Genomic DNA, 12,320 nt, shown 5'->3' on the forward strand with positions numbered 1-12,320 from the left:
ATCCCATTGCATGATTTTTACTGATTTACGCAAATATAGAGGATTACAGAGAACTGACCAATAGTTTATTGCCCATAAAATATAGCCCCTTTGTGATGGAATATGACTAAATGGTGAAATCAACATCAAAATGATCTGAACACAGTTCAGATAACTAAAAATGCATCTGTAAACCAAATATTTTTCAAATATACATATTCAATATATAATGAGGACTGTTCTAGATACTGTTCTGAGCCTTTATATTTATGTCTGTCAACAATCCTATAAAGCAGGTGAGGCATAGAGAAATTTTGTGACTTTCCCAGAGCAAGTGGCAGAATCAAGAGATACAATTTAAGATGTCTTCTTCAGATCATTACTCTTAATCATTACACTATACATTTTCTTTTGCTTAACACACCCTGGAAGTTTCCAGATTTTTATCTGGCTGTTTTAGCATACATTTAACTTCTGATAAGCCACTGTTGTACAACCTTGGCTGCAAAGTTGGAGTCACCTGAGAAACTGGCTAACTCAGTTGGCGCCTGTGTCCCACTCACGAAGATTTCATGTAATTGGTCTACAATGTTGCCTTGGCTTCTGGATTTTTCAAAGTGTCCAGGAGATTCTAACTTGTGGCTGAAGTTGAAAATCCCTGCTCCACTGCTTGTAAGTGAAGCCAGTAGCCAACTAACTTCAGTTATGAGCTATGTCCTGCTTTTGTTCAAATGACATTCTATGTTCCAGGAAACCTTAGAATTATCAGTTGTAGCTGGAGTATAAAAGTTCCTCATTCCTAGGGAATACAGGTCCTCTCAGTTTAATTAGCATGATTTAAATTAAAAAATTATTGCAAATCTTCAAACTCTAAAGGCTTACATAAATTTGTTCTTAACACATTTTTAAATTATTTCTGTCCATGCTATGATATATAGGAGTTTTCCTAATTTCTCTTCTTTAGGTTGTGCCCTTCAGTTACTGAATATGGACTTTATAATGTGGTATCCATATAAAAGTACCTCACAGATAAATATGATCTTTCATCTACTGTAAATTTCCTTTGAGTGAAACTATAAATATACAAGTAATTGAAAATGAATTTACATTTTATGCACCTGCTGACAAAGTGATACTTTTTATTTTTTCTTCATCTAAAATACAGTCCAGGAGACTGTCTAGCTACAGCCTGCTACCCTGAAACTATTGGCTGTTAAGTTTGAAAATATGTATATTGTTATTACTGACATGCAGAAAGATCTCAAATTAAAAAGGTAGTAATAGAATATATTCATGCTTTCTGCTATATGTTGGTTTATGACTGTGACCATAAACTTGAGGAATAGTTGATCACTGCAGTTCAGCCACCTTAATTATGGAGCAGATCACTTAATGATTGATATCACCATGGCAATCAGATTCATTCACAACAGAAGCCAAATTGAATGGATAACCATTACCTAGTTCTCTAAATCACCTGTATTAGGCACTGTAAATCAACTAAAATAATATCATAGGAGAGTAAAGAACAACTGAAGCAAAAGTTCTTAGGTGTGTTTCCAAAGTAATTGCAAAACATAATTTAAGATGAACGATCAGCTAAGTTGATGGTGAACTGCATGTTGCAATTCTTCCTTAACACAGAAACTTTCTTTTAGAATGCTATCAAGTTCATTGACAAAGGCAGCTACATAGAGATCTGGGAGAATGACTGGCTAAAAAGAGAGGTGAGTGGAATTTTAAAAACAATTTCTTCTTTCTCACTTTTTTGAACTGGAAATGACTTAATTTATGAGCTGAAGGCATGGGGAAAGCATAGAATTGTGGTGAGCTGAGGCAAAATAAAATTCAAGTGGAATCTTAATCTTATTACAAGCTGCTACTCAATGAGTACCATCTATAATTTCAATAATAATCAGAAGTCATTTTTGGCATCATAATTAATGTACTATACTCAAATGTTTGAAGCTTCTCTATGCCCTAAAATCGATCTGGTCATTTTCAAGACCTTACTTCCTTCTGGGTGGTGGGAGAAAGGCTAAAGGATCCTTCTAACCTCATTCTCTGCTGTTTTTAGCTGCCCCTTTAGAATGACATGGTCTCCTTTGCATAAAGGTTCAGTTGTTTGGATTTTCTTACTTCCCCTACACTTCTCCAAGTTGGACCCTGTAGTGTAAGAAGGTGGGGTTACATGCCCTCTTGTGGGGCATATTATTAAAGAGGGTTCAAATCGATGGAATTTCCCTTGCACCTTTGCTCCCTCTACCTTTCATTTGTTGAGGACATGCATCTGTCTGCTCCCTGCACTAGTGAGCATAGCAGAATAGACTGCTCTGGCCTTTGGACATTGTGTGGCAGCCAACACCAAACCCATGATTACAGCCATTTGCCAGTGGCCAAGAGGCACCTGCCCACTACAGTCTCTCTATCCTATCCTAGCTTGGCCCTCATACTCTCTTCACACCTCCCTCTGGAAAGCATGCCGAAACCGGTGGACCCAGTGTGCTGCCTTAGACTCAGCTAACCCCCTGTCTCCCTATGCCAGTGCTACAATATTGCTCCTGCTACATGTGATCATGTGAGGACTTCTAGACCTTCTTTGTTATGAGCACTGTTCTGTTTTCCTTACATTGTACATACTAGTCCCTCTGCCTTATCTCCTTACCTCCTTAACCTCCTCTGCCTGGAGAACTCCAACTCTTCCTTTAGGCACAGACTTTGATGACTAATCTCTTTCTGAATCATTTTGTATTTTCCCCAGAAAATCTTGAGGACTTTTTCCTCACTGCTCTCTTATTTCATTGTAACTCTTGCTAAAATACGTTTAAATTGTCTGTTTATGCATCTATCTTTTCATTGCACAGAGCAGGCTATGCCTTTTCAACTATATGTACATGACAACTAATACATAATCTATGTTCACTGAATAGTTACTGAATGAAAGAATGTCTATGAGTATAGATATATTCATTGGAGCGATGAATCAAGTACATGGCTTAGATCTTGGGGGAAGATGTGAGAGCATGTTATTGGATATAACAGGTAGATAAGCTTTGACCTAGATGTTACAAGGGTGCTACAGAAAATGTGCAAAACTCACTACTTTGAAATTGCCTTTACATTCAAATATGTAGTCACCCAAACTGTGCTTAGATGCCATCTATGAAAGAAAACTCAATTTCTTTTGAAAGAATCACTTCTACTACACACAGTTCTTGTTGGCAAGTTATATGTATGCAATTCTCAAATCACTAACATGTGATTTCTTCAGCATTAACATGTGTGTCCTTAGCTCTATACCTATATATTTATTTGCCTACCAAATATTTCTACATGGATGTCCCAAAGGCACTCAGCATACCTAAAGCAGAACTCATTAAATTTCTCCTTAAATTTTCACTCCTTACATTTCCCTTCTCACTATCTGCTCAGACATGTGAAGAAACACTGTCACTGTCACCTTCTCTTCTTTTTTTCCTGCCTCCTATTTGGCTGAACAGTGTTGGTAAGTCTAGGAAACAAGGAATTTAAAGATTAATGTGCTTTCTGTGATATTGACAATTATCTTTAAGTTGCCTTCATAAAGTCATGGTGAATAGGAGTCCATACTACTTCCAAAACGAATCAAGAGGAATCCCCAATTTTGAAAATGAATATTGATTTTAAAAACTCAAGGTAAAGGGCTCAATCAGTTAAGGGTGAGACTCTTGACCTCAGCTCAGGTCTTGATCTCAGAGTCATGAGTTCAAGTCCTGCTTTGGGGTCCTTCCTGGGCGTGAAGCCTACTTAAGAAAACATTAATAACAACAACAAAATAAATTAAATTAAAATTTTTAAAAACTCAAGGGGAGCTTAACGGTTAAAGAATATTAGGTTAGAGTTAAGTTTGATACTTTCATTTAGTACAATAGTATAATTATAATAATTTAACAATTCAAATCTTAAATCCTATAAGATGTCATAGATACTAGGTTCAGAGAAAATGATTGCAAACATTTATATTTGACTGATAAGAAAGGCTTTTTGGTGTTTTGAGCCTTCCTACTAAAGCCACGAATTACATTTTGCTTTGTTTTCTTCTCAGAATTCAGAAGAAATAAAAGACAGAAAAAATGTCAAGTCTAATTAAATCATGAGCAAAAAGAGCTTAATAATAAAGGACAAACATTTTAAGGAAATTTAATAGATTTAATTTCTACTTATTTCAATAAATATTTATTTTAGCATTATTAAATTTACTCCCAAAACTAATTAAAACCATCTCTGGGTATAAGAATTATCATAAGACTTGAAAATTGCCTGGAAATGGAATAATGTATATCAATTAATTTCTTTGAGGAAGGCTTAGAATGAGTAACAAGCGATATTTAATAATGGAACTCCTGAGAATATTTCTCCATTTAACTTTCTTTCAACAATAACCAAACACTTAGATCTGTGGGAAGGATATGAAATGTCCCCTACATGACTTCCATTATCTGATTTTATTTAGTATGCATATTAAGGAAATGAAGAAAACCGAAATTTACAAATGACTTGGGCTAACTCAACAAGTAGAAAGCCAGTAAAACTAGATGAAGGAATTCGAAGAGGCTAGCAATCAGAGTTTCAAGTGTGAGGAGGTATACAGCTAAGTTGGATCTTGCAGAGAAATTTCAAGAACACACATATAATTCAGGATCCTGGGTCTCTGACTTATAATAGTTTTAACTAAATTCTTTCTCAATTTTTTGGATATTTGAAGATGGGGACGACGGGGAGGAAAAAGCAGTCTTCTACTTATTCCTTTTCACCTTCTTACCCTAGAAATCTAAAGATGTTTTTCATTTCCCTAACATTTCGAAAGGCTGCAAAGGAGACAGTAATTGCTGAGACCCTTAGTTAATAGTCCCAAGGGGTATGTGATGCCACAAGATATCCTTAGCTTGAGAGGTCGGACCCAAAGGGGCCCTCGTTCCCAGCTTTGGAAGAAAACCAAGAACTGTGTGTGCTGCCTCCCAAGCATGCCAAGCCCTAGGGTCAAACATTTCCAAATGTTCTATCAATTCCTTATGTTTACAACCTCTAAATATAATTTCTTTCTCATCCTTTGATATTTGAAAACTATTAACTTTTCTTTAAGACATTCAAGCCTATAATAGAACTGATTATATCCCAACACATGAGATCCTAAAGCACCAACCTCTTGCTTTCTAATTTAGTATTATGGATTCAAATGGTTTTGCTAAACTGTTTTAAAAAGGTAAAAAAATAATTAATTAATTAATTAATTTTTAAAAAAGCTTTTATTTTTAACTACAAGCCACCAGGAATATTTGAGCTTTTTTTTAAAAAAAGATGTTATCTTTAAGTAATCTCCACACCCAACCTGGGATTCCAACTTGAGACATTGAGATAAAGAGTTGCATGCCTTACTGACTGAGCCAGGCAGGTGCCCCTATTTGAGCCTTTTCTATGGTACCAGTGTTATTTTATGTATATGTACAACTATTTGTGTATTTGTTGATTGGATTATAAACTTTGAAGGAATGAGCCATGCCTTATTTACTTTTGTAACCCTCTATGTCTCACACAGAATCTTGCCCATAGTAGAAATTCAAGCACGTAATACATGATTTATGTGATAGAGATATGAGTGTGGTAATATACAGAATGCTTCCCAATTCAAAAATACAATAAATGCATTTCAATTACAAATAAAAAATGTGAGCTATCTAAGTATTCTTGGCAGCCCCTAACAAGAGATACTGAATCTAAACCCCTGAACCTTTTTGGTTTCATCATATTCCCTTGAAATACTTACTTTTCCCAGTTTATTTTTCTATTATTCTCACCAGTGTATTGCTTTCTCTTTTGTACTTTGCTTCTAATTTTCCTATTGTCCTGACCTCTCAGGGCAGCACCTGTAGAGCTCACGCCGTACAAGGCAGGCAGAAAGGCGAGTTGGGAGTCCCATCTAGCAACCTTCTGTGTTTTTCCCACTATCAAGCCTTCTTTAGACAAAAGTTATCAAAATACACTTCTTAAAGACTGATGGCGATTCCATCAATAGAGGCAGCAAATTTGTTCATATTTAAGTTAGCCATATTTCTTTAGTAAACGTCAAACCTGCTATGTCAGTGACCTTCCATCACCTACAAAATAAAAACTAGACCCTTTATTATGCTAAGCGAAATATATCAGTCAGAAAAAGACAAATATCACATATTTCACTCATGTCTTGAGAAACTTAACAGAAGACCATGGGGGAAGGGAAGAGGAAAAAATAGTTACAAACAGAGAGGAAGGGAGGCAAACCATAAGGGACTTTTAAATACAGAGAACAAACTGAGGGTTGATGGGGGGGGTGCAGAGGAGAGGGGGAAGTGGGTGATGGGGATTGAGGACCACACTTGTTGGGATGAGCACTGGGTGTTGTACGTAAGTGACGAATCATGGGAATCTATCTCCAAAACCAAGAGTACACAATATACACTGTATGTGAGCCAGCTTGACAATAAATTATACTAAAAAAAACCTAGACCCTTTAGCATTAGTTGGCTCTTCCCTAATTGTCCAATTTCTCTCCTACTTCTCCCTGCTCCCACTTTGTAGCTATCTACAACAAAATGGTTGTGCCTACCATGTAGTTCCTTCTGCTTAGAATGTACCCTCTTTTGTTGCCTAGAGAATCCCTACGTGGCCTTCAAGATCCAGATTAGATGTCATCTCTTCTATTAATTCTCTTTATCCCCTATACCAGACATAGGGTGAACCTCCCACCATACCTGGACAGCTTCTGTTATGGTTTGATCACATTGCTTTCTGTTTTTATCACCATCTTCTCTACTTAACTACATGGATAAGCTAATTACTCTTATTTTGTTGCTTACCTCTACCTCCAGCTCATAGATAATAAGTCCAGTGATGTTTTTGAAGTGTAGGAAAGGACAACTCCTGCCATTCACTAATAACTGCCTTTCCATGCAAACAAGTACTGCATATAATCTGGAAAAGAGACCCACCAATTCCTTCTTAAAGAGAAAGGACAAAGCAAACCAGTAATAAATAATACAGGATAGATCTTCCCCTAAGTCAAATGGATTTTTAAGTGTTGAATGTCTTATAGAAGACCAGATAGAAGTAAGTCAACAAGTACCAACATCCATTCTCTTCTTCTGAGAACAGATTGCAAATCAGAGGAAGGAAGTTGAAGAATTAGAAAATACTATTCATAAACTGGAAGAAGAAAACTTGGAGCTTATTGGTCAACTATTCAACTGTAGACTTGTGGATCTCAAAATACCCAGGTAAAAGTCATTAGCATATCTAGAAAGTATTTTGTCAACATTTGTATCTGTGAAAAAGCTGTTACTTTTATTTATTTTTTTAATGTTTATTTTATTTTTGAGGGAGAGAGAGAAAGAGAGCAAGCAGGGGAAGGGCAGAGAGAGAGAGGGAGACACAGAACCTGAAGCAGACTTCAGGCTCTGAGCTGTCAGCATAGAGCCTGATGGGGGGCTCGAATCTATGAATCTCTCTGATCAGGTCTCCAGCTCCACTCTTCTCTCCCCACTGCTGCTGCGCTGCTGCCTTCTTAACAGTCAGGTCTGATCTCTGCAGCCAGCGCTGGCCCTGTGGCTTACCACCACTGCTGTACCTGCCGTCCACTGTCATCTTTCCCTCTTTTCCAAACAGGCTCAACCTTAGGAAGGAGCTACCCTCCAAATTGCCCACTCCACTTGCTGCTTTGATCAGCTCAGTCTGGCATACCTGATTTGGTGCTGCCATGGATGTGAATTACTAGTTACAAAAAAGTGGAAGTCTTTCACTGGCCAGAGAGACCTTGGCAGTGACAGGCAGGGAGATGAGAAATTTTAATGGAGATTTTCATTAAGTTGTTTGCTGTGTCCTATGAAATCTCAACCTATTTAGTTTAACCCCTAACCCCACAAAAATCTTCAGGAGAACTGACAACGTTCATCAGTGCCTTGTGGGTTGATTTCTTTACTGAGCAATATGAGTGTTTACTCTTGCTTTAGAGTTGGGAGAGGTGAATTCAAAATCTGACCAAGCAAAAAGAAACAGAATGCGTGACATTTACTAGAACTAGGTTAGGTACCCTGGTATATGCTTCCAAGGCTGGCTTTCCTTCATAACCAGCATTTATCATGCTCATGATTACTTATTTAATGTCTGCTTCCTTGCTAGGTCATAAATTCTTTGAGGCAAGTGTTTAGGACATTTTAGAAAGATCTGCATAAAGGAACAGAAATGTGTAAACCCTTAATTTCTGTTATGCTATTTCTCCAGAAGAGTAACTCCTAGTATATTCAGGAGCTTTTAGTGTAACCCATTTTCAAGTCAAAGAAATATAACACATATTACATATTTTTTGCCAACTTCCCTTTTCACCTATTTGTTGAGAACTCAGTCCTACATAATATTAGAAGGGGGTGAGAAATAGACACAAACTGTCCCCAAAGGAAATACAAAAAGTTGTTTTCCTATTTGCCTGAAAAATGGGGTATTCTAGGTAATAGAGTTACTATCTTTCCCATCCAAGGCTCTCCAGACTAACATAGAATATCACAGTATTTGTTTAACACATCAGATGAGGTGCATGTCCACCAGAGGTGACTGCCCAGGGACCCCAGTGCCACAGAACTGAGACTAAGTGGACCAATACCTATATAATAGCATTCTTTAAATATTTTCTATATCATCAAGTGTTGTCCTATGATGGTATAAAAATGATAATAAATTATTGAGAGAGAATCCAGATTTATGAAGTTGATGACATGTAGTAAGATAATAATTATGCAAAAATAAAACCCCTAGGGCACCTGGGTGGCTCAGTCAGTTAAGCGTCTGACTTCTGCTTAGGTCATGATCTCATGGTTCGTGAGATCATGCAAAGCATCAGGATCTATGCATTCTCCCCTCTCTCTTCCATCTCTTGTTCACACACTCATGTGTGTGCCCTCTCTCAAAAGTAAACATTTTTTTAGGGGTGCCTGGGTGGCTCAGTCAGTTGAATGTCTGACTTCAGCCTAGGTCTTGATCTCACCATTCCCGAGTTCAAGCCTCGTGTAGGGCTCTGTGCTGACAGCTCTGAGCCTGGAGCCTGTTTCAGATTCTCTGTGTGTGTGTGTGTGTGTGTGTGTGTGTGTGTGTGTGTGTGTGTGTGTCGCTGGCCCTCCACCACTTGTGCTCTCTCTATCCGTCAAAAATAAACAAACATTAAAATAAGTAAACATTTTTTTAAAGTTTTATAAAAATAAATATTGTATGTAGTTACATTATTTGCCTGATACGTAGCATTTTGAATAACGCTTCACTCATGTTCTTTAAATAATTGACAACCTGTAATCCGGGGGACTCACTCTGCTTGCTGAGCTGCTAAGCATGAGGGGTGGTTTGACCATCGACAAGAGTGCAGCTCAGGCTGTCTTCAGGCAAACTTCATGGAAAAGTTACATGGAGGTTTCAAGACATCATATTTTATGGTTGCAAGTTCATCAGGTGCTGAAAAGCAGACCACAGAATTAAACACATGCACAGAGAGCTACAGTAGCAGACGTCCAACTCCCCAGGCTTGGGGCTGAAACATGGCACTCAGCCAGCACCTCCATGTCCTCTGGGATTCCTGCTGCTCGCTGTCCTTCTCTTTTCCTCTCCATTTTAAAACCACCCACTCAGGCCATGGCTGTTGCTGAGCTGGATTACTACAACAGTACCCCAACTGGTGTCCAGAACATTAAGTCTGTTATTCCCTTATCACACAGTGCCCTTCCTCACCCCAAGCTCTTCCCTGGCAAATAGCCCCTGGTTCTCCAAGTGTCCCCTCGGGTTTCATCTCCTCCTGGAGACTTTCCCTTGCCTTCTAAAGCTCAACCAGGTGTCTTCTCTCTGTCCCACAGCACTTCTCACTCTACCCCCGTCACCCATCAGGGTACAGACCGTCGCCTTAAAACACTGTAAGCCCATCTGCCACGCCTCTGGGCCTCATGCTCCTCCAGGGTAAAAACCGTCTGATTTTTCATCTTTGTGTCTCCAGAACGTAGCAGAAAGACAGACACCAATGACCAGATGGTACAATGTTTGTTGACGGACTGCTTTTTTCATTTGTTCTTTTTAGGCGATTGTATCTTACTCAAGCTGCTGGACTGGAAGTGCCACCTGAAGCACCTTTGGAGTTGCCAGAAACATTTAAAGGTATTGTTTTATTGTAATGGTGACAGATTTTTTAAATTAACAAACTACTATTGGGCATCTGTTATAGGTACCTCGTACCCAAGAGCTGTTCAGGGAATAGATACATGCTAGCTTCTCCATATTTCTCTTCTTGAAGCACTTGTCCTAACCCACCTCCTTTTCTCTAGTTTGGTTTTCAAGTCAGCACATTTCAGTGAATTCCATAAATACTGGTGGAGAGGGATAGAGTGCTGTCTGTACTGGTGTATTCTGGGTTCTAATTTAGGCAACCAACCAAAATACCAACACACACATGAGTTACTATATGATCACCAAGACCTGTCAGCTAAGAGAACAGAATAAACTTAGAGGTTCTAAAACTGGAGCTCACTCTCCCATTAATATATAGATCCTACAGCCCTCAAAGTTCTTTCAAACTAAAAATGTGACAAGACGTGTATTGTGTTTCCATTCTCATCTGTCCCCAAATAACCAGTTTCTTTGTGTTCATCCCAGAGGAGTCAAAATCGCAGTCTGCAGAAGTAGAAAGCAGAGACGAGAGGAGCTCATCAGCCGAGAGCAGGGCCTTCCGTGCCGGTCATGAGGACAGTTGCAGGTACAGCAAGGACCTGAAGACAGATGAGGAAAGTGAGTCCTGCATAGAGTTTGGGGCCTCTGATATGAAGTGCTTACTGTATGAGGACGAGCAGGATTTCAAGGTAAGATTTATGGGGAAAAAATTCTGAGTACTAAGAGAATGCTGTTTCGTTAATTAATAGAGAAAATTAACCTATAATATGGATATTAAGAAATTCTGTTTCTTGGTAAAATTGGCCCACCATTCACATCTCTCATTAGATACAATTTTCACTCCTCCCCATGTGCAATCTGCTACATATATTCACGAATAGAGTTCCATCCCTAGTATACCATATAACTTATCTGATGCCGTATAACAGATTATCTCAAAACTTAGTGGCTTATAACAATTGTCATTTGTTCTCTTTCATAACTTCTGTTGGTGAGGAATCTGGGCCAGGCCCCACTGGATACCTCTCACCTGGGCCCTCAGGAGCTGTGGTCATGTGTTGGCGGGGGCTACAGTCATCAGAGGGCTTGACTGGGGTGGAAGGGATCCACTTCCAAGGTGGCTCAGTCACATGGCTGGCAAGTCGATGCTGGCCAAGCTGGGAGCCTCAGTTCTTCATTGGGCCTCTCCTGTGGGTGCCTTCATTGTCTCTTGGTTATGGTGTTGGGCTTCTCCCAGAACAAGCGATACTAGAGACCCAGGTGAAAGCTGCAACATTTTGTATGACTTAGCCTTGGAAATCATACACCATCTCTTGCATCATATTCTGTTGGGTTGATGTAGTTATAAAAATGTAGCTCCTGCATCTGAAAAGAGGAAGGAGCATCATATTGTAAGAAAAGCATGTGGGTGTGGCTCAGCCAGTTGAGTGTCCCACTTCAGCTCAGGTCATGATCTCACAATTCATGGCTTCAAGCACTTGCCATGCAGAGCCTGCTTTGGATTCTGCCTTCCTCTCTCTGACCTTCCTTCATGATTTAAGCTCGCTCTCCCTCTCGCTCTCCCTCCCTCTCTCTCTCTCTCTCTCTCTCTAACACACACACACACACACACACACACACACACACCCTCAAAATAAATATATATAAAAGAAAACATGTGGGACAGGACATCTATTACTGCGGCCATCTTTGGAAAGTACAAACTGCCATATATACCATATTAGGCAAACCTGGAGTATCAAAGTTTTTAAATTTTAAAACCTTTTTGGTATGTTCCAGTTACTCCCACATCTATTCCTTGCTATGTTCCTTCTTGGTAGTACCAATAACTTTAAAAGTTATCCTAACTTAGAGGGCACCTGACCTCTGATCTCTGCCTCTGTCTCTCTCTTTCTTCCTTCAAATAAATAAATAAACTTAAAAAAATAGAAATAAGAGTTCTCCTAGAACTTAAAATATGGTAGGAGAAAGTGAAGTATGAAAGCAGAAGAAACTGAAAAACATCAAACAAAAACCATGTTAGCTAACTACAACTCAGTCCTGCTAACAAGTGATATTTTTTTAATGTTTATTTTGAGAGAGGGAGAACACAGGCAAGCAGGGGAGAGGCAAAGAGAGAGGGAGACAGAGAATCC

At 38.9% G+C, this 12,320-nt stretch overlaps 1 protein-coding gene and 1 long non-coding RNA gene across 7 annotated transcripts in view; one reads left to right on the top strand and one right to left on the bottom strand.

Annotated features, from left to right (window-relative positions):
• The window catches only part of CCDC83 (coiled-coil domain containing 83), a 47,104-nt gene that overhangs the window by 32,036 nt on the left and 2,748 nt on the right, over positions 1–12,320 (top strand). For all 6 annotated transcript variants that reach the window (XM_029914870.1, XM_029914873.1, XM_029914875.1 and 3 more), the window contains 4 exons: positions 1,638–1,706; positions 7,147–7,268; positions 10,100–10,176; positions 10,672–10,874. In XM_029914870.1, the coding sequence (XP_029770730.1) occupies positions 1,638–1,706; positions 7,147–7,268; positions 10,100–10,176; positions 10,672–10,874 (471 nt within the window). The remainder of the gene's footprint in view (positions 1–1,637; positions 1,707–7,146; positions 7,269–10,099; positions 10,177–10,671; positions 10,875–12,320) is intronic.
• Positions 9,214–11,625, bottom strand: LOC115271899. The gene is made up of 2 exons (XR_003900140.1): positions 11,216–11,625; positions 9,214–10,784 (listed from the first exon to the last, which is right to left on the bottom strand). It is a non-coding gene; the product is annotated as an uncharacterized LOC115271899 (long non-coding RNA).

This window comes from Suricata suricatta, chromosome 11 (genome assembly GCF_006229205.1).
Source record: "Suricata suricatta isolate VVHF042 chromosome 11, meerkat_22Aug2017_6uvM2_HiC, whole genome shotgun sequence".
Taxonomy (NCBI): Eukaryota; Metazoa; Chordata; class Mammalia; order Carnivora; family Herpestidae; genus Suricata; species Suricata suricatta.